Raw genomic sequence first — 21,642 nt, forward strand, 5'->3', positions numbered from 1 at the left:
TAGACTGGAGAGAGGAGTGCACGCAAGAAGAGCTTCAGGGAGGCGGCTACTGTTCACGGCGGCTGCTGTTCACGGCGGCTACTGTAGCGCGCAAGACTGTAGCGCGGAACTGTTCACGGCGGCTACTGTAGCAGCGCCCCCCCAAAACCCTAAAAACGCATACCCCTCAATCCTAGGTGCCGCATATTTATAACCCATAGGGTGGCACTACCTAAATTACAAATTTGCCATTACGTAAATCAAATTAACGTAATCGGCGCGTATCACGCAATATCATCCTCCACGGCAAACAATCTCGATGTCCGCGATCCTTCCATCTAGCACCATGGCGTCCCGTGATCTCGCCGCACGATGATCCGGAATCTTCTCGCGATCGACAATTGTCCCCATCTTCGGCCACGTCCGCCGCAACGAACGTCCGGGATCTTGGTTTTGTGGCTTAACCAAGAAACCGTCCACCAACGTTCTCTCGCTGTGTCGTCAGGTACAGTAGACATACACCGCACGATCTCAAATCCCTCGAACGCAAGTCTTGATCCACCCTTCACCGCTCTCAGTCCATCGGCGTGGCATCATATCTTCATTCTTCACACGTCGCCGCATGTTCAGTCTCCACCTATCACCTGCAACGACACCAACCAAGAGAAACGTCACACGCACACTGTGTTGTTCAATCACTCATCACAAGGTCCTAGCCCCACGGGCATCTCAGTGCTCTAATGATACTTTCAAAAAACCTCTCACCACATGACAACAATTCAGTAACAATAAATGAGACAAACAGGAAAGATGATATGATCGTAGAACAAGAAGTTGCTGCAGCTGAAGACTCTATTGATAAGGATAATGCTGTTACATCTACCAAACTATCCGTTGATGCGCAGAAAGCAGAGGATATGCGGCATCTGTTTGCAAGTGCAGAGACTGCCATGGAGGCATGGGCTATGCTTGCCACCTCACTGGGACGTAATAGTTTCATCAAATCAGATTTTGAAAAGATATGTTTTCTTGACAACGTTTCGACAGATACACAAGTGAGTTATTGTTGTGATATCAATGAGTTTGTTGTGTACTCGTGTTGGTAGATTATATTAACAAATGTGTTCAGGTTGCCATTTGGCGTGATCCTTCACGAAGAAGGCTGGTTGTTGCCTTCCGAGGAACTGAACAAGTATGCATTAACAGAAAGCCTTGTTTGGATTCTTTATTAATAGAAATTTCACTTGATACTTGTAATGTATCCCATCTTATTCACTTTGCCTTGCATTGGTTGCTACATACCTACCTAGTCAAGGTGGAAGGATTTGAGAACTGACTTAATGCTGGTACCTGCTGGGTAAGACTTAAGAAGTACCACTGTATAAGTAATTTTTCCCCTTTTTAAATTGAATGTTCCCTTGGCACAATATGTTTTCACCCTGATTGCAGACTAAACCCTGAGAGGCTTGGTGGTGATTTTAAACAAGAAATTCAAGTTAGTTATCTACTCTCTTCTCTTTATTATGTGCTTGTTCACATGTTATGCTAACTGACATGTTCTTGCACCATGTATTAGGTTCACAGTGGATTCTTAGGAGCATATGACTCTGTTAGGAATAGGATCATGGCTCTTATCAGATATGCCGTAGGATACCAGTAAGTAATTATAGTGTAATATGAAGCGGGGAAATTCATTTCAACCTTCCATAGCATGTTCTCATTATCCACAAGGAATTTTGGCTTTATCTCTCAAAATTATTGCTGAAAAAGCAACCATTGGATTCAAAACTTGGATGCTTCTGCGTTTAGTGCATATAAAGCTCCATCAAGTAACTATCTCAAACTTTATATTCACAAAATATCTCATTATTCCACTGTAGGGATGAAGAAGATGCAGAAAATATATCTAGGTGGCATGTATATGTAACTGGACACAGTTTAGGTGGAGCACTAGCAACCCTTCTTGCTCTTGAGCTTTCATCAAGTCAAATGGCCAAGTAAGTTAGAATTTTGGCTTATCTAAATCTATGATCTTGTCATTTCACAGACACCATATGCCATCATTTGATCCACACTATGTGGAAAGAGGTAAAAAATCAAGCATTTAACATGTGGTAAACCTAAAAAAGATCAAATGAACTTGGATAGGTTCTTGACTGATCATCCTCTAGATAATGTTTACCTTCATAATGAAGAAAGAGTGTCAGGATACTGTGTACTGTCATTCTAATAAATGGTTTGTTGCACTGGTGCTTCATTCAATTTTAAGAACATCATTAATGGTTTAACTTCATATCTGTATATGATTGTGTTATAAAACCGTCAACATAGCTCACCAATAATTTATGTATGTATAACTCTACTCCTGCAGTTGGCAACTCTCAACAATTTCTATTATGGTTTTCTACTATTTTCCTACACGTTTTTCAATATTAATATGTTCATATGTTTCATGTCACCTTTGTATAGGAATGGTGTCATATTTGTGACAATGTACAACTTCGGCTCCCCTAGAGTGGGAAATAGAAGATTTGCAGAAGTCTACAATGCGGTAATTTTAAGACCATTTACTAACTTTGATTTAGAAATGGAATACTTGATAAAGTGCAACTGAGAATGATAATATTCTTCTTGACATAACATATTTGCTGGTATGAAACAAGGGTTAGTTAAATCATTTTATTTTGGAGTTGTGGAAATGAATGTGAACTTTGAGCAACTTTATATTTTTATGTACTGGCATAATTCTTAAATCTTCTTTCTGTCCTTTATATATTGGACAAAATTTTTTGGTTAAGTTCGTATTGAATATGAATATCAAGTACCTATCTAGTTTTAATTTGAAATATTGCAACATCAAGTGTCTTGTAAGCTTCATAGAAATATTATTACAGAGGACATACAAAATGCTGCCAGCCCTTTGTCTCTGGATGAGTGAAGGTAAGATATATAAAAATGGTAAAAAAAAGGAAACGGGAATAATCCAACGCTTTCATTTGGTATTGGAAGATAAGATAGTAAAATATTGTTATCCTCATGCAGTATGGTCGTATTCAACTCCTAGATAAGATATGCCTACACCCATGCCAAACCAAATTCCAGAATCACATATAGTTGGAATCATGTATATATGATCATGCGTTAAGTTGTAACTCTGATACTATAGTAAAATGTTCTTGCCCTTATGCAGTATGGTGGTATTCGGCTCCTAGATAAGATATGCCTACACCCATGCCAAACCAAATTCCAGAATGACTCCAGTTGACAGGAAATCTTATGTGTATGTTTTTAATGTTTCAATTGGTGAAGCCTATTAGCTGGAATCCATTTATATATCATTATGGTTTAAGTTGTAACTCTGATGCTGTTTATGGAATTTAATTGCAATGATCTATGAACTAGAAAATTAAAAGCAACCGCAACATATTTTTTAAAATTTTTTGGATTATTTTGCAGAAAGTAAAGGACAGCTGGAGAATTGTCAATCACCGAGATATCATTCCGACAGTACCACGTCTTATGGGCTATTGCCATGTGGAGGCACCAGTTTATCTCAAATTTGGGGATTCGAAAGATGCACTGGTAATGTAGTTTATCTATCCTATCTTGAGCCAAACATGTTCTAATAATGTTGATGATTAGGTATCCAGATCCCCCAGTTGTCAACTAAATCATAGAACTGTATCTGTATGTGGCACAGGTAAACAATGGAATATTAGATGATGAAGACCAAGGTGATGTGATAGGGGAGTACACACCGGATGTTATTGTTACTGAATTTGTGGGTGTCTTGCCACTGTCTGTTACTAGAATGTTATTGCTCACATTGTTCTCTCTAACTGGGCTTATTATTCGCTGCAGATGAAAGGAGAGAAGCAACTTGTGGAGAAACTACTGCAAACAGAAATAAATCTTCTCCGCTCAATCAGGGATGGTTCGGCCCTTATGCAGCACATGGAAGACTTTTACTACGTCACACTTCTCGAGGTTCCTAACACCCTCTACGTTTTTCTGATGATTGAAAACTAGATCTGCTTTTATGATATGACATCGTGTCAAAAGCTCCTCAAGGCCAGATAGCACTAAATCACAATTGAATTGTGCAGAATGTGAGATCGAGGTATCAAGTGGCTGGCAGTGCAAATGATGAATCCCGCCAATTGACAGCATGATCCTAGTAAAATCGGACAGTTCAACATCCTGGATCTTGTTTGCTCGCAACGACTAGAGTTCTGAAGGAGGACATTGCATCGTTTGAGCTACGGAGGTGCCATGGCGTGTCCGATCCTCGCTCTTCTCCATCCAAACATGCACATCATATGACTGCCGTGCCATTTAAGCATTTCAATGCACAGTTTATATGCGGATTCCGTGTTCTGTGAAAAAGGTGTGAGCCGGTTCACTGGTGGATGCCGGTAGCAGGTAGCGCTGTGGCTACTAGTAGAGATGCTTGGGCGAGCTATTTTTAGATGATGTAACTAGTGCACATTCTGGTGCTGTTTGGTTCAGTGCTTACAGCGGTAACGTTAACGTAATTAGAAAGCAGTGCTATAGGTTACAGTTTAAGGGAATATCGATGTTTGTTTGGTTCATCGCATGTGTATGTAACGCGATCGAATATCACCGGAAAGATTTTGATCTTCGCCGGCGGCCCTGCTAGCTAGAAAGAAATGCTATCACGACTTCACGAGTTCATTCACCGGACTTGCAGGTCGCCCAAAAATTGCCATGGTCACTTCCTCCACCTTCTCAGCCACGTAGACGACGCAGCTTGCGCCACCGTTGCTGCTCCGATCCGGGCCCCGGCCGTCCTCACCGAAGAGTCAGCCCCCCCCCCCCCCCCCCCCCCCCCCATTCACGCGCTCTTTGGCAAGGGTGAGGGTCCGGGGCGGAAGTGCCTGGTGGTCGGGTCGCCGGTGCTCGTCGCATGCGTGTGAACTAGCGAAGGTTGGAGTCGCATGACGCGGGGTCAGGAGCGGTATCGACTTTGCAGTGCACCGTATCGGATCACAGCGAATTCGCGCCGGCAAAAAAGGGTCGGGGGGCAGAGCCGGTGAAGTGGAAGCCGATTTGCCACGATGAGGCAGCCGGCGGCGGCACCGGAGCGCAAGGTGGACACTGTCGCGGTGGCGTGGATACGCCGGACCCGGTGCCGCTGATGCCTGGCCGGCTGGGCTGCAGGGGACATGCACACGGCAGAAGCTGCTCGAGAGTTCCAGGCATGCGCCGCCGACATCGACCCAGGCGGTGGCACGGCCAAAGACACAGGACGAACCTGCCAAGATGGATGGCCCGCACGGCACGAGACGGGATGGGACTTAGATCGCCGCGGCGAGCTCTGAGGCGGGCGGCCGACATGCGCGCGGCGACCAGGGCCTGGTCAACCACCGGCGCGGACTCCTGATGACCGAGGATCGTAAATCTCGGCCGCTCAAGTCCAATCAAACGGCTAATATATCACCTGGGGTGGACGGTAAATCAAATACCGTCCACCCTTGGGTCAGTCCGCCCGCCGTCGCCCACCTAGCCGCCACTCTCGACGCCGGCAACCACGCATCCTGAGCTCGACCACGTGATACGTAGCACGCAGTGGCAGGAGGCCCTCGATCCCGCCGAGCTGCCTCTGGAGTCTTGTGCCCCGCCCGCCCGCCTCTGGAAGGCCATGCCCGCCAGGGCGGTCGGCGCACCACACCTCGGCGCCATCCACATTCGCGAGAGCTGCGCCGAGCTCCAGAAGATGGGTTCAGGATGGCGCACGGAGTGTTCTGCGTTCCCGCTCTCCTCGGTGTAATCTTCATCGACGCGCGCGGTGGCGATGGCGCGGTTGCACGCCGACCACGAGCTGCAGCGCGTGCCGGTGGTCGGTGGACTTGGCGGCGCAGCAAGACGGGACGAGCACGGGCGAGATCGTCGACGTGTGTTTCGAGGCGGGCGGCGTGCGGGCACCCGCACCATTGGTGACAAGATGATGATGCAAAGGAAATTTAAGATGGTAGAGTAAATTCATCTGCAAGCTAGTATAGCCGACTGCAAGAGCTGGTCTCATGGAGCTGCCCGGCCGACACGAAGTCACGAAGCATAAAGTTGGCAGGGACGATCAGGTGCCGGGAGACCCCTCCGACTCGGGGGGAGATGAGGATGTACCCGTGTCGAGGCGAGAGCCATGCTCGATCACGAGATCAGCTGAAAGCATGGTCTTGTGGAGTTGTAGTATGTTTTATCTGCTGACAAGTTCGGCGATCGCTGACGAATTTGCGCACTTTGTCTTGGTTGCACTTGGGTGGTTGCTTTGATGAGTTCGTCTTGGTAATCTAGCAGCTATTGTGACAACAATTAAACGAGGGCAGCATCTCTGTAGTTCCTTCCTGACTTCTGAATATTTTTGTCGTGCATATGAGACCGAGTATGCATGATGACTGCATCAAAATGCACTTCAGTGGCTGGGATGGTAATCAATTCTGGATGACGAGTTACCTCTGCTCCTATTTCAGACCGATTTAATCTAGGAAAAAAAGTACATCGATTGATTTGGTTTCAATCTATGTAGTAAGTGGCTGCTAAACTAGCGGTGCAAATTGAAGAGCTAACAAATGCATCAGTACTGATTACTGAATAATAATTTCTCTGCAGCGCCCACATCTTTTTGACAAGTCAGATCAGAGACCTAGGATGCATCCACGCGACGGCAAAGATATCAGCACTTCGTCCAAGCTAACGTTGAAACTCGGAATCTTTCAAGACCATCCATGTCATATTACGTTATCTAGAACAGTGGTGCGGTTTTCCTCTGAATTTTCTTGCCGCATTAGTTCTCCAACTTGTGTTGAGCCTGAGGTTTCTGATATTACAGCTACACAAGGTCATGTTGAATCCAATCATCGTTAGTTCAATTTCAATTTATGTTGAACTGCCAATGAACACGGAATTCTCTGTTAGTTCGCCCATTGTCTTCCCGAACGCCGGCCGCTCGCCGCATGCGGCCAGCTAGCCTCGAAGCACACCGCGGCGACCTCGGCGGCGCTTGTCCCGTCTTGCCGCGCCGGCGCACCGATAGGTCCTCCAGGTGCACGTTGCGGCGTCCTCCTTATCCGCCCTACCGCCGCGCAAGCATGGAACATGAGACGCTTCTGTCGCGCGTCCGGCAGCGGGAAGCCGGCCGGGAACACCTCGGCTCGGCGGCAGCGGCGCCAGGTCCGATCCGGCTGCAAGGTCAAGGTAGTCGGTTCGTCGGCTCGTCGCAAACATGATAATCAGGCGCTCGTTGATCTCCTTGCTATGGAACGCCTTCAGGCCAGTAGGTCCACCAGCACACGCTTCAGCTCGTGGTCGGCGTCGAACCGCGCCATGGCGACGGCTCGCGGTCGGCTGCCTCGTACAGAGTGGCAGGGGCACGATGCGTGGTCCGATCCATAGGCAGCACAGCGGCCTCGCGAACCTCCTGCATCACGTGGCAAATCTCACGACGGCGTGCCGGCGTTGTCGTCGTCGACGATGGTGGCGGACTGGCGGCTAAGGTGGACGGTGTCAAGAGGCAGACCGAGGCCAAGGGTGGACGGTAAATGAAATACCGTCCACCCCTGGATTGCTATATTTACCGTTGGATCGAACTTGACCGGTCCAGATTGACTTGCTTTATCACAAAAAGGGCCGCCGCCCGCCCGCCCCCTTTCACCGCGAGCCACCCGCATGCCGGCAGCCGCGCTGCTCGCCGCGGCGATCATGGCGGGCGGATTCGTCCCGTGCCGTGCCGCACCGCCGGGTCCTCTGGGCCGACATCGCCACGCGCGCCTGGCAGATCGGAGCCGCTTCTGCCGCACGCGCGCAGGCAGCCGTCCCGGCCTCCCGGGCTCCCGGCTGCGGTCGGTCGCAGGCGATAATCGCGCGCAAGTTTTGCTCTTCGGTGTGATGGTGTTGGACGCGGTCGAGGCAGCGCAAGCAGGTCCACCAGTACGCGATGCACACCTTGCGGCCGGCGTCGTACCGCGTCGCCACGGCGGCGTCCACCTCGTTGGTGAATTGACCGCCGGCTTCAAATTGTCACCTGAATCTCAGTCTGGACGTCTGTTCAGTGTTCACCACATCTGCAAGGAAGGTAGCACCTGTATGTAGTATTGTAGTATGCCATTCAGATTTGATCATGTCTGATACAGAGCAGTAAGCGTATCGACAAGTAACCTTTGCTGTTATGGAATAGTCATACCAATCAACAGCAATACCTGCAATGGCTTCGAGCATGTAGATGGCTGTCAGTGACTCAGTGTATGAAAAGGCTGCATCTTGTTCGTAACTGGAACCCAAATACCACCACTTTTACTCCCTCATCAGTCATCACATTCTAAATAAGCTGGCCCGCTTCCTTCGTAACTGTAAAGAGTAAGGGCACAGCCAGATCATAGCAGTTTCAACCGCCGTTTCAACGGACTAAAATGCATGGCCAACGTCAACACCCAACACACATCCCATGTTTATAAAATTCATAAAGGCTGACGAACAGCACAGAATCTAGCGTTTGGATGAAGTCGACGAGTTGCGCACGACTCACTTTTTGTAGCCATATTATTTCTTCAATGTGTGTTTTTTTTATAATATTCTTCAATGTGTGTTGAAATTGATCTAGACATATGGACACTAATTCAGTTTGGATTTTTTTAGATTACAAGATACAACTCAAACACTCACAACGTAAGCATACTTAGGCCCGCAAAAAAAAAACGTAAGCATACTTAGTCCTATGAACATACGAACGCAAATCCTACCTTTATAAGCATTTTCGGAGATTGAACCGACAAATCTTCGAGATTGCCGAAGTCACCGCAGGCGCCTCGCTGTCGACGAGAATGTCGTCTACCACTGAAAGCACCAACGCCGTTAAATTCTAAAATATTCGCTCCTACGAGAAGTCGAACCCACTACCTGAGTTGCTAGTGAGGCTGAGACTGTTGTAACCACTAGGCCACGGGCCCTTTCACAATTCAGTTTGGATTTACGTGACTGGCTGCTGAAGTGGACTAGGGAACGATCAATGGTGACTTGATGAGAATGGTCATGAGACGACGTGCAGAAATGCTGAATTGTGTGGCAGAGATAATGCATAACTACATGAAGAATTGAATACTGTCCCGTTCGAAGTGCTCTGTTGCTAGAAATTCCTAAGTTTTCACCTGTGTTGGATCATGAGCAGACCGCCCATATCGTCTCCTCTTTTGTATACGTGGGTCTCTGCTCTGGCCGAGCACGGAATGTGATGGAACCATCTTGTATGAACGGAACGGGATATTGATGTTAAGTGTTTGGTTGAAGGAAGGGATGATCACGGCAGGGGCGTCCCTAGGGGCGTGCGAGCTGTGCAACCATACATGGCCCCCAAATTTAAAGGGCCCCCAAAATATGAAGTATATCTTATGTATAGTATAGTAGGCTTCAATTTTGGTAATTTGCAGTCAAATTTATCACAAAACGAGGTTTAAATTGCACCCAGAAGTCACACATCTTATTCCTGATTGTCAATAGTCCGACGCCCAGCCTTCCGCTGCGGTGCTCGACTCAATCGAAGGCAAGCTCGACGCCACTTCGTCTTTTGTCGCGCACTGACACTCGTGCCTTGTGGAGGCGGAACGGACTCATGCCTGGCGGTCGCCGTCACGGTGTTGACTTGCCGTTACCGATCGCCAGACGTGAGTTGTGAGACGCCTACGGGCCATGCCCACTCCTAGACGGCTATGACAGCCTAGACACTGTTAGACGCCGCTGCCGCGCTGTGTTGCTGCAGACAGCGCCTCAGGCTCAGGGTCAGGGCCTCGGCCCTCCGATCTCCGCCCTCACCGTGCGGCTGCACAATACCAAGACATCGAGCCAAGTAAAATTACTATTACTTATTACTAGTGTTTAATTTTATTAAGATACTACGAGCCCATCTTAATATTTCGCACTGGCCCACGTTTGGCCGGGACGCCTCTGGATCCCGGGTCAAGTGTTTGGTTAAAGGGATGAAACTACAAGCAAGCAATATTTTTTTCACCATTGGATTGAGATCCCAGGGCACTTGGTCATCTTGCCCAAACCTATTTTCCGTAGGGTGTCTGCCTGGTCTGTTGAATCTATATTCAAAATTATATATTGAATTTGGTTTCAGGTCCTTTTTCCGATTTAAAGTTATGGCTCAGAAAAATAAATAATCTAATTTCTTTTTTTTTGCAAAATATAAATAATCTAATTTGTAGAATACATGAAGCCGAGAAAAAGTAACCCTTCAGGCCATGGCTTTTGTTTTAGTTTTTATCATGCTTGCACCACATCAAAATTGGCGTGAGATCCTTTCAAAAAAAAGGGGTAAGATCTCGTTTGGTTTTTCTAAGTAGCTATTACATCAAATGTTTGGATGTCAATTTAAATGTTTGGATGCCAATTTAATATAAAACTAATTGCATAAGTTGCAATTAGAACTCTAGACGAATATATTAAATATAATTAATACATAATTAGTGAATAGTTACTATAGCAATTAATGGTCAAATTATAAACTAATTAAGCTTAATAGATTCATCTTGTGATTATGTCACAACTTATGAAATTAGTTTTTGTAATAAATCTGTGTTTAATAGATTCATCTCGTGATTAAATTATGACTTATAAAATTAGTTTGTAATAAGTCTATGTTTAGTTTCTAATTGGTGTTTAAACATGCTATGTGATGGGATTTATGACTTAAACTAAAAAAACAAACAAGGCCTAAGACTGTTATGAAGAGAGATTTGGTTAAGCACAAACGTTAGGAGAAACTTCAGTTGTTAGCCCTTTCTTTGTAGTCCAAGCAACGATTCTTAGCCCTTTCTTTGTCCAAGTCCAAGCAACGAGTCTTGCTGTGTGTGGGCTAATAGTTTCAGGAAATTGAATTATCTTCTAGTCACCACATCGTTCTGCTCGTTCTTGTATGCTGGGAGTGAGATTATGGGCACGCAGGCCACAGTGTTTGTCTTAGGTTACAGCTAATGAGCTGCACAACAAAATATTCATGCTTCCTTGAAAATATGCTGCATTCCAGAATTTGAGTTTACAGTTGCTTGAATCCCATGATTATTGATGTTGTCCAGTGTACAAAACCTCAAATCAAAAGAAAAGCTTTACTCTTTTAACTGGGAGAAACTTGCAAGCATATTGGACCTCGAATTTGCCAGCTCTACAATCAATTCAAGCGCTGCATCAAAATAAGGGTACAGTTAAATCAAAACGTATATGAGACTGGATAAGCTTCTGCAATAAAAATCAAACCTGTTTCAAATGAAATTTGGGCTGTTCGTAGTTTTGGAGACACCAATGCTCCAAAGACTGATAGCGCTTCTGATCTCGCTTTTTGAACCTAAAGTACAAAATGGCCAAAATGAGAATAGATAAATGTGAAAGTGCAGGAATTATAGTACAGCTTCTTTATTCACTATCCCAAAATGCAGCTTTATGATACCTCAGCAACTATGTATTTAGTTTACTGAAATACATAATTGTTGTAGTATTGAAATCATACCAACGACATATCTTGAATCAAGCATATCAGGGGGTGAAGTTCACCACTCAAGCACAAAAACTTTTAGTTTTGGCGTTGCCCATTACTAGCAATGTATCTTTTTGTTGCCTCTAAGCAATGTTTCATTATCTGATATTATACCCTCAAGTTTCAAGAAATAGACTTTTTGACAAAACTTACATGACTGCTAGTGCCGGCACCAGTAGATGAATCTGATGTGGTTGCATCCCTTTCATGGTTTCCATCTTCATGACAAGAGGTTAAGTAAAGCAAATAGATCTAATCAGCACATTTGCTACTTAACAGGGAGTAGAAATAGGTCACATTCTAATACCCGGGGCAGTAGCTGATCCTCGATGCCTCAACTTTGGCTCAGTACTAGCTTGCTCAGTGACATCATAGGTGGAGTTACATTCTTCTTGCAAAGACCACTTCGATAGGGCAAAGTGTGGTTTCGACTCTGAAATATAATTGAAGAATATTTTACTAATTATGAGTTAACAACTGTTGCAAACAGCTTGCAATTTGTGTATCAATGTGCCCTTCTAGCTTTATTTGCAGTAGATTTCAATGAAACAAACCAGGAACCAGATTCAAGAGAAAACACAATTATTTCTAAAATCTAGTAGTGGTTCTTCAATGCTGATAGATAGTAATTTACCTGATGGTTCCAGACCAGCATGATCAACAACTTGCAGCTTAGTGGCAGCAGACTGTTCTTTATGATCAAACAGTGTACTTGAAACACGTGATGGGCCCATAGAATGGCGAGCACTTGCCATATCGAGCCACCCCTAGGAACAAAAATATTCATTTTTAATCAGTACTGAAACAACAAGATGACTCTGGTGCATATTGATCTATAAGCCAGAAAAGAACTAACAATATGAAGGAGCACCACACAGCTAGTGCACATTGAACATCGCATAGAAGGGACTAGCTTTTCAATATTGTCGATAAAGATGAGATTTGAATCTGGATTACTTGCAGGGCACTACAGTTAAGTACAGATGCAGATGATACTGCAACTTAATACACAATGTGAGGCAACTGAAAAAAAAAGATAGAGCACTACAAATTCACACCAATCACAAAGTTTTGGCAGAGCATCTCTCCGAACTGTGAATCCTATATCCTCAAGTTACTATAGCTGATGTTAAAATGGTCTTTACCAAAACATCATGAAACTGTTGCTACATGCTAGGGTGAGAGACATGTTCTACTTAAGGATTTGTCAATATTCATCTGCAAGATTACAATGGTGAAACTCTCCTGATCCCAAACCTCTCTTAATGCCTTAAAAAATCCCAAACCTCTGATCCTCAAATTAGGTTACTACAATATTAGGAGTTTCTGCTACAATCAACACCTAATCAATCAACACAAAGACTTCTTTCTCGCTAAACCGACCGATTAGTACTTCACTGGAGTCAATGTGCTTCGCTGAATCAACGATGTGCCATAGATCGTGCAAGGCTGGACCGGACAACAATAGTAGCTGGTGGAGTACCTGACGAAGAGCGGAGGAGAGGGAGTCCATGAGGACGAGGTAGCCGTCCACCGAGTCCATGAATCGCAGGATCTCCTCGTCGTCGTCGCATCGCGGCCGCCCTTGCTCCCCCATCGTGCCGTCGATTTCTCCCGCGCGTTCCACCCCAGGGGTGGATACCAGGAGCCGCGGATCCTCCGTCGCCGCCGCCATCCAATCCCTGGGTTCCGAAGCACCAGAACCTAAAGCCCTCGCAGATCGGCCGGGCGGTTAGTGGTGGTGGTGGTGGTGGCAGGGAGTGGTGCTGGCGGACCCCGAGCCGGGTGAACGGGCTGGCCGTCGCCAAGCTCCGTGGTACAGGTCCCGCCTTGGAGCTTGGCGAGGAACACGACCGGAGGCGCTCCTGCAGCGGCGCTCCGTCCGCAGGTGCTCTGTTCCGGCCGGCGGCAGGGGGCGGCGGGGCTGCTGTTCGTAGGGTTGAAAACGGTCGGGATCGGTCGGGATAACCCCTTTATCGTTTTCACTTTTACATTTTAATATGAAAACGATATCGAAAACGAACAAGTCGAACACGAATACGAATACGGACTCACGGTATTTCGAAAACGAACCAATTCGAACGGAAATGTGTCGAAAGCGAGCGGTCTACGGAAAGGCAAAACGGAAACACCGACCCACTACGATCGTATCGTACCCAATCATCTGACAAACTTGACATGCATACACGAAAACACTAGACAAATATTAATAGCACAAGTATTTGTAAACATGGTAATAATTAACAACCTCACAAGTCAACCACAACTCTCAATCCCACACATAAAGATAGAACATTGAACAAATTCACAGCCACGACACGACCACACTTCACACATAGTAGTGCAAAGGAGAGAATCTCATAGACAAATAGTTTAATTTGTTCCACATATAGAATAAAACAAAAGTCTCAAACAGGATGTGGGTTTGGGCTGTAAAAAACGGGATATTTCGAATTTGTGAAAACGGGATATCCCGATCAAATATGGGAAATACGAAAACGATCGGGATACAGGGCAAACCGTTTTCGACCCGTTTTCGAATTTGACATCCCGTATTTCGTATTTATTCCGAATTTGTCCGAAAATACGAAAACGAGCCGGTAAAATGTAGAAATCGGAGCGGAACGGAACGGGATATATCCCGACCGTTTTCAACCCTAGCTGTTCGTGCGCCAGGCCCAAGAGAGAGAAGAAAACGGGAGAGCAGAGCAGATCCAATCGGGTTGGCCGATTGGGTTAGGGGCAAAAAGGCAGTTTGGGTGCCCTGTAAAATGAAAATAAAAAAGAAATTTACAAAATCAATCTCCAATTTTGAAACAATTTGCACGCTCACTATTATATTTTGAAAGGCTTGCAAATTTCATTTGGCGTGTGCGTAACTGCACGCACCAAAATAGGCTGGTGGTTACTTGCCATGAGATAAATGTCCAATTACTTGCAATTAACAAAGAGTTTATGGGAGCTAATAGTGTCTCGTCTCTCTACGCTTGCAACTCCAACACACCCTTTGTTAAGCCTCTAGGTTGAATTTGAAGGATGATGTAAAACAAACTCTAATAGTGCCTCCAAATTAGGGACGTCTCCAAATCTCCCCTTTCCACGCCTAGCCCTGGATTTCTAGTGGGCCCTACTCAACTCCCCCAGGCTGTGTTGCCTTGTCGTGCGCCTTCGCTCGTCATGCCGCGCGCCTGAGCAGCCGCATGAACTGAGCTTCGGCCTCTGCCCGCCATCGCCACGCGAGCTGAGCTCGGGCCACTGTCGCTCACTTCTGCCACCAGTCCCATCGAGGCACAATGCCACCACTGCCTGCTTCGTTCTTTCGCCGCCGATCCTGTCGAGGTGCACCGCCACCACCGCTTCCCTTGCTCGGCTAGATCTGTCGCTGGCACCGCCACCGCCGGAGCCGGCCTCAGCTGGTCTCGACCGCCTAAAGAAGGGAGGCGGCGAGCGGCGATGGCATCAGAGGGAAGACAAGGAGTAAGTTGCATGAGGAGGAAGATAAGGATTTTTATTTTTAATTTAAATTTTGTTTTTAATGAAATTAAAAAGAAAAATGGGTGGGGGTTGAAATATGGGGGCCCTTGCTGGACTTGGAAGCATTATGTGGAAGTTGTGATATAGGGACCAGCCCTAAAGATTGATTATATTAGGGCTGTGATTTGGGGATCTTTGCTGGCGATGCTCAAAGCACAAAAATGAATTAGGGGCTGTTTGCGCAAACGATCCGAACGGGTTCCTCTACTGACATTTAGGTGGTGATTATTTGCCTTGCTTATTTAGAGTAGCTAAAGTTACGCTAAACTTTAGCATATAGTATTAGCACTTATACACATGCTAAAATAGTTTAGTCCACCTTATTAGCACTTCTGTTTGCTTGAACTAGTGCTTAAATTTAGCATTTTCACCCATTAGCGCTTGTATCTAAATGAGATTTTAGTTTAAGCTCTCCTAGAAATTAGCCATGGCTAGTCTGTCTGGCTCTAGCAGTACTTGACGCTTATGTTTGGTTGCTATGCTAGAATTAGCCTGGTCTGCGAAGCTGTGTTTGGTTGATTGGCTTGCATTGTTTATAGTCGCCTCTTGTGCATGGTGAGTTAACCATGCCATACATGACCATATCTGAGTGCTGCTGCAGCGTCCTCCCAGCCATAACATCGTTCATCAAATGCCTGGAGTGCTGCATCATCATTAGTTCTTTTCGCAGCCCCGGCGCCATACTGGGACATTCTCTCGAGCTCTTGATGGCATCTGCTCCCCACAAAGCCAGCAATTGATCTCCTCTTCCCTCTGCTCTTCTTCTTCACCTGAGCAGACCGAGGAGTAGCATCCCACCCTAATGCTGCCCCCCAAAATTCCCAAGCATCAGCACCTTCCTTCTGCTCCGATTGATCCCTGTTCTCCTGGTGCCTCACGTCCAGACTCCAAAGAGGTGGGGGCTCTTCTTGCCGCGGTAACGCGGGCTTGGATTTCGACCGGAACGTCGCCAATGCAACGAGCCCGTGGAACTCGGGAACGGCGCTCCGGCGGATCAAGCAGCTGCAACGTCGCTGGTGCCAGGTGCCGACACTTTGTGCGAGGGAGGTACGGTGGTGACGGCAACCACTACTGGAGCCAGCAAAGGCTTGTCCAAGCGTGGCCAAGCTAGCACGGCCGATTTTCAAGTGCTAGCTAAGCCTGGCTAGCAGCCAACTTGCATTAGCTAAGCCCGACTCAGGCAACCCAACATACTGAAGCTGCACTGTATAAACCTGGCTAGACCCTATAAGCCACCCAATCAAACACAATATGCACTTGTGTATATGTTCTTCGCTCTGGTAAATTCTGGTCCAACCGGTCACAGGGCAACATAGCACAACAGTGTGTAACGTAAACTGATTGAACAAAATACCAATTGCATCTTATATTTATGTGATGCATGCAAGAGCTGTGCATTTGTCAAACATACATCTCCCAACGGTCTACAAAGCATATCTTAACAAATATATATGGGGCCTATCTATGTAACTGGAGACCACGAAATCTGAAATGTTGCTATACACGAGTTTCATCTTTTGGTAGGTATCCAAGTTTCCTGAGGCACCACAGAGCCCCCTGGGCAGCATGCTCCTGTGCTGCTTTCTTCTGTAGCTTGGGATCGCTGAAGCACTCCAAGAGAGTTGTTGTAGGTCCCATGATCTGAACAAGGACCTTACAAGTGAACCTGAAAGCATCATTTCACAAGTAAACAACAGTATGTAAGGATGTATCATTGGTCGACTTGGTGACTCGACATTGACATCATTTCCCATATGTAGAATGATGTGCGGTCACCAAAACTAAGGAATAGTAAACATCAGGGGACAAGGGATGAAACGTGAATATATTTGGCTGCAAGCAATATAGCTCAAAACTACGGCTGCCTCCCATTCTAAAATGTAGATCATTTTAGCTTTATCCTAGGTAAACTTCTCTAACTTTGACCAAGTTTACAGGTACCTAGTAACTACCACTCCGTGGCACTTAAAGTGGTATGCAGGTGTATAAGTGGCTTCGTATGAAGACAAACCTTTTAATGATACTAGAACAAATACATCATTCCAGTTTCAAGGACATAATTCTGATTGTAAATATTGGAGAGAATAATTGTCTTGTATTCCTCCAAACCCTAGATGGGTGGGTATATATAGACCTATACATGGGCCTCCTAATGGGCCACTATACATGGGCTCAATATACTCCAACACCCCCCCGCAGTCTGAACTACCGGCGCAGCGGTGTTCAAGACTGGACAACAAGAAAGCCAACACCCTCCCGCAGTCTAAACTACCGGCGCAGCGGTGTTCAAGACTGGACAAGAAGAGAGTACAAATAGAGTACAAAGGGCAAATACCCCCCCCCCCCCCCCGCAGACACAACTAGCCACCGACTTCGTTGAGGCCGGAGCGAAACTCCGAGAAGGTCGAGGAGGGTAGTCCTTTGGTGAAGATGTCAGCAAACTGGTAGGTAGTCGGTACATGTAGTACCCGAACATCACCGATGGCGACTCTGTCGCGCACGAAGTGTAGGTCGATCTCCACATGCTTCGTCCGCTGATGCTGGACGGGGTTGGTGGAGAGATACACGGCGCTGACGTTGTCGCAGTGGACGAGCGTGCTCTTGGCGAGCTGGCTGTGGAGCTCCGCCAAGAGCTGTCGTAGCCAGGACGCCTCCGCCACGCCGTTAGCGACAGCCCGGTACTCCGCCTCGGCACTGGAGCGGGAGACAACCAGCTGCCGCTTGGACGACCAGGAGACCAGGTTGCCGCCCAGGAAGACGGCATAGCCAGAAGTGGAGCGACGAGTGTCCGGGCAGCCAGCCCAGTCAGCGTCGGTGTAGACCACCAGCTCAGCAGAGGACGAGCGATGAAGTACCAGGCCGAGGTCCATAGTGCCACGGATGTACCGGAGGAGACGCTTCAGCGCAGCAAGGTGTGACTCCCGAGGATCATGCATATGGAGACAGACCTGCTGATCAGCGTAGGTGAGGTCCGGCCTAGTGAAGGTGAGGTACTGCAAAGCGCCGGCCAGACTCCGGTAGGCAGTAGGATCAGCCACTGGATCACCCAGATCAGCAGACAGCTTCGTCTGAGTGTCGACAGGAGTGGAGCAGGGCTTGCAATCAGTCATCCCAGCCCGCTCCAGGATATCGAGGGCGTACTGCCGCTGGTGAAGGAGAAGACCAGACGGGTGAGGCTCAACAGTGACGCCCAAAAAGTGGTGGAGCTGACCAAGATCCTTCATAGCGAACTCCTGCTGTAGAGAGGAGATGACACTCTGAAGTAACTACTGACTGGAGGCTATGAGCACAATGTCGTCGACGTATAGCAGCAGACAGTTTCATCCCCACGACGGTAGACAAAGAGAGACGTGTCAGACTTGGCCTCGGTGAACCCAAATGTCAGCAAGAACGTGGCGAACCGAGAGTACCAAGCCCGAGGAGGCTGCTTCAGTCCATAGAGAGACTTGTTGAGCCGGCAGACCATATCCGGACGACTCGAGTCCACAAATCCCGCTGGCTGAGAGCAGTATACAGCCTCTGACAAGGTGCCGTGAAGAAACGCATTCTTTACATCCAGCTGGTGCACAGGCCAAGTGCGCGAGATCGCAAGCGAGAGGACCGTGCTCACCGTAGCGGGCTTCACGACCGGGCTGAAGGTCTCATCATAGTCCACACCAGGCCGCTGAGTGAACCCCCGGAGAACCCAGCGAGCCTTGTAGCGCTCCAGTGTGCCATCAGCTCGACGCTTATGCGTCCAGATCCACTTGACAGTCACCACATTGCAACCAGACGGACGCGGCACGAGGTCCCACATCTAGTTGGCAAGAAGAGCCGCGTACTCCTCTTCCATCGTGCAACGCCAGTGAGGATCCGCCAAGGCGTCGCGGACAGAGGAGGGTACCGGAGAGACCCGCGGCTCTCCCTCGGTGGCGGAGAGAGTCGCGGCCTGGGACGCCATCCGCCGAGTCACCATGGGATGGATATGCCGAGGATCCCGATGGATGACCGGCGGGTGGTACACCTCCGGCTCGGCTCGAGAGGGAGCCGGAGGAGGCGGCGGCGGCGACGGCTCCGGCGTCGCAGGAGCCTCCGGAGCAGGAGGCGGCGCCAGCGTCGGCGCCGAACGACGCCGGTACACCTGCACCGGCTCAGCGTACCACTGCGGCGCCGGGTTCGGCGCCGAGCGACGCCGGTACACCTGCACCGGCTGAGCGGTACGTACCGCTCAAGTACAGGTGAAGGCACCGGGGCCGCGCGTGGTGCAGCAGGAGACACCGGGTCCGTGCGCGGCACGACCGGAGGTCCGAGGGCCGCGTGTGGCGCGACCGCGGGCACCGGGGCCGCACTCGGCGCCGCAGGGATCACCGGAAACGGTGCCGGCGTCCCGGGAAAACATGCAGGAAAAGGACAGACAGGTAACGGTGGCTGAACCACCGGGTCAGTCGGAAACAGAGACGCCAGCTCGGGGTCAGTAGAAGGTGTAGAGGAGGTAGAGTAGGGGAAATCCAACTCGTCAAAGACGACGTGTCGGGAGATCAGAACGCGGCGAGAGGTGAGGTCAAAGCATCGATACCCCTTGTGGTCAGGGGAGTACCCGAGGAACACACAACGAGTCTGTTGGAGTAATGGGCTTGGCCCATTTATTCTAAAGCATTAAAAGAATTTAAAGCCCACTATTAATGCTAGGGAATCAATGTTTAATTCCGTACCGGGAATTGAGGAGGATCTCAACCAACTTAAAAGGTGGACTTCTTGTACACCACTTGTGAAGCCGGTAAGAGGAGGACGGTGAACCACGCGCGCGCGCGCTCGCCTCGCCGAGCCGGGCCGGGCCGTGGCCGTGGCCGTGGCCGTGGCCGTGGCCGTGGCCGTGGCCGAGGCCGAGGCCGAGGCGAGGCGCGGCGCGGCGCGGCGCGGCCGGCCGGACGGGCGGTGCGGCGTGGCGCGGTGCGATGTGATGGCTATTTTGCCGTTGACAGCAATTAATCGTGCGATTAAACGTGCAATTAAATCTGTAATTAATGGCCATAACCGCATCACCTAAATGACTCTGATGGTGTCCAGGTTTAACGATCCTGAGCACCTGAGTCACTATATAAGGAGTGCCATTCCCCTCATCCATCCTGCACCAGAGCACTGAGGCAACTCGGCTCCTCTCTTCTCCCTCTCCAGTTGCAACAACTGAGTTCCCCAACGCTAATTTCTGCGCGCACAGAATTAGCGTGAGCAGGCCTCCGAAACCTTGCTCGCCTTGAGATCCTGCACGGGATAGGCGGGCAATCAGGTTTTTGGGTAACGCTTTAGCGTGACTGCTCAAAAATACTAAGGCTTTGCCCGATTGTACGACTACTTCCTGGTGGACGAGCCGAACGACTACGTCGACTACATTCTGGTGGCCGAACGACTACGTCGACTACATCTTGGTGACCGTTCGTGGGACTGCACTGCGAACTTCTTCCTGCACCGATTTAGTTCGACTACTTCGACTGAGGCCAACCGAGTAGATGTCTACTCCAGTTGGTAACAGCGCAGCCAATGCCTCCGGCAACGGCCCCGCTTTAGGGTACTCCCTGAAACTTTGGTTATTTATATTGTTTATGCTTATATGTGTGATAAGTATAAACATGTTCACATGTTTTATTTTACTCCTTAAAGTCATAGAAATATTGCTAGTTTATACATTTAATTTTGGAATTAAAATATACCGAAAATTGCCTAGATTTCTAACAATCCAAAAACCTGATCATGTTAATAGGCTTTCGGTATCTAGCTTTGCTGCATCAATCAAACCATCACCTTTTGATGGTTCAAATTACAAACGTTGGCAAGAGCGGCTTATACTGTGGTTAACACTATCGAGAGTGATCCATGTGAAAGAGGGTAAGCCTGAACAATTCTCTCCAGAGGAAGGGAGTGCGTTCGATGAGGCTGATATCCTCTTTCGAGGCTTGATCATTAGTGTTCTCGGTGATAACCTGGTGGATTCTTATATCCGGCTGCCAACTGGCAAAGCTTTGTGGGATGCTCTTGAGGCTCAATATGGAGTATCTGACGCCGGGAGTGAGTTGTATATCATGGAGCAGTTCCTTGAGTACAGGATGGTCGAAGACCGTTCTGTAGTGGAACAGGCTCATGAAATACATACTCTGGCAAAAGATCTCAAAAATTGCAGCAAAGAGTCCCCATGTGTGTTACCCAATAAGTTTGTGGCTGGAGGTATAATCTCTAAGCTGCCACCTTCTTGGAGGGACTTTGCTACTTCTCTAAAACATAAGAGACAAGAGTTCACAATAGATGGACTCATAGGGACTCTTGATGTTGAGGAGAAGGCGAGAGCAAAGGACATACGTGGGAAAGGAGTTGTTGGTGCTTCAAGTGCCAATCTTGTTCAGAAGAACAACTCCCATAAGAACAAGAAAAAGCCACCGCAGAACCAACCAAAGACTAAGAAGACAACCACTTTTAAGAAGAAGAAGAAGACGGGAGCTTGCTATGTGTGTGCTAGTACGGATCACTTTGCTGCAAAGTGTCCGAACCGCAAAGGCAACGACTCCGCCAACATGGTTATTAGCGAGCCTGGAGGAACTTCGGGGTACGGTAAT

At 48.0% G+C, this 21,642-nt stretch overlaps 2 protein-coding genes across 5 annotated transcripts; one reads left to right on the forward strand and one right to left on the reverse strand.

Moving 5' to 3' along the window:
• Nucleotides 1-149: 149 nt before the first annotated feature.
• Nucleotides 150-4,650, forward strand: LOC120680497 (lipase-like). Of its 3 annotated transcripts, none has more exons than XM_039961994.1 (11): nt 150-1,034; nt 1,109-1,171; nt 1,290-1,336; nt 1,429-1,474; nt 1,556-1,635; nt 1,860-1,976; nt 2,449-2,530; nt 3,436-3,561; nt 3,680-3,713; nt 3,841-3,966; nt 4,086-4,650. In XM_039961994.1, exons 1-11 carry the CDS (start codon nt 720-722, stop codon nt 4,124-4,126), a joined length of 1,077 nt encoding a protein of 358 aa, XP_039817928.1. In that variant the 5' UTR covers nt 150-719; the 3' UTR covers nt 4,127-4,650. The 3 variants fall into 3 exon arrangements, with proteins under 3 accessions (XP_039817928.1, XP_039817929.1, XP_039817927.1); XM_039961993.1 differs by having other exon boundaries at nt 152-1,034; nt 3,680-3,760; XM_039961995.1 differs by lacking the exon at nt 3,436-3,561 and having other exon boundaries at nt 3,680-3,760.
• Nucleotides 4,651-10,973: 6,323 nt separating this feature from the next.
• On the reverse strand, nt 10,974-13,457 carry LOC120683114 (coiled-coil domain-containing protein 115-like). Of its 2 annotated transcripts, none has more exons than XM_039965134.1 (6): nt 13,008-13,457; nt 12,159-12,291; nt 11,832-11,957; nt 11,678-11,742; nt 11,248-11,335; nt 10,974-11,155 (listed from the first exon to the last, which is right to left on the reverse strand). In XM_039965134.1, the coding sequence occupies exons 1-6, from the start codon at nt 13,197-13,199 to the stop codon at nt 11,100-11,102; spliced, it is 660 nt and encodes a 219-aa protein (XP_039821068.1). In that variant the 5' UTR covers nt 13,200-13,457; the 3' UTR covers nt 10,974-11,099. The 2 variants fall into 2 exon arrangements, with proteins under 2 accessions (XP_039821068.1, XP_039821067.1); XM_039965133.1 differs by having other exon boundaries at nt 10,974-11,173.
• Between the last annotated feature and the right edge of the window lie 8,185 nt (nt 13,458-21,642).

The sequence above is a fragment of the Panicum virgatum genome, chromosome 7N, assembly GCF_016808335.1.
Source record: "Panicum virgatum strain AP13 chromosome 7N, P.virgatum_v5, whole genome shotgun sequence".
Lineage (NCBI taxonomy): Eukaryota > Viridiplantae > Streptophyta > Magnoliopsida > Poales > Poaceae > Panicum > Panicum virgatum.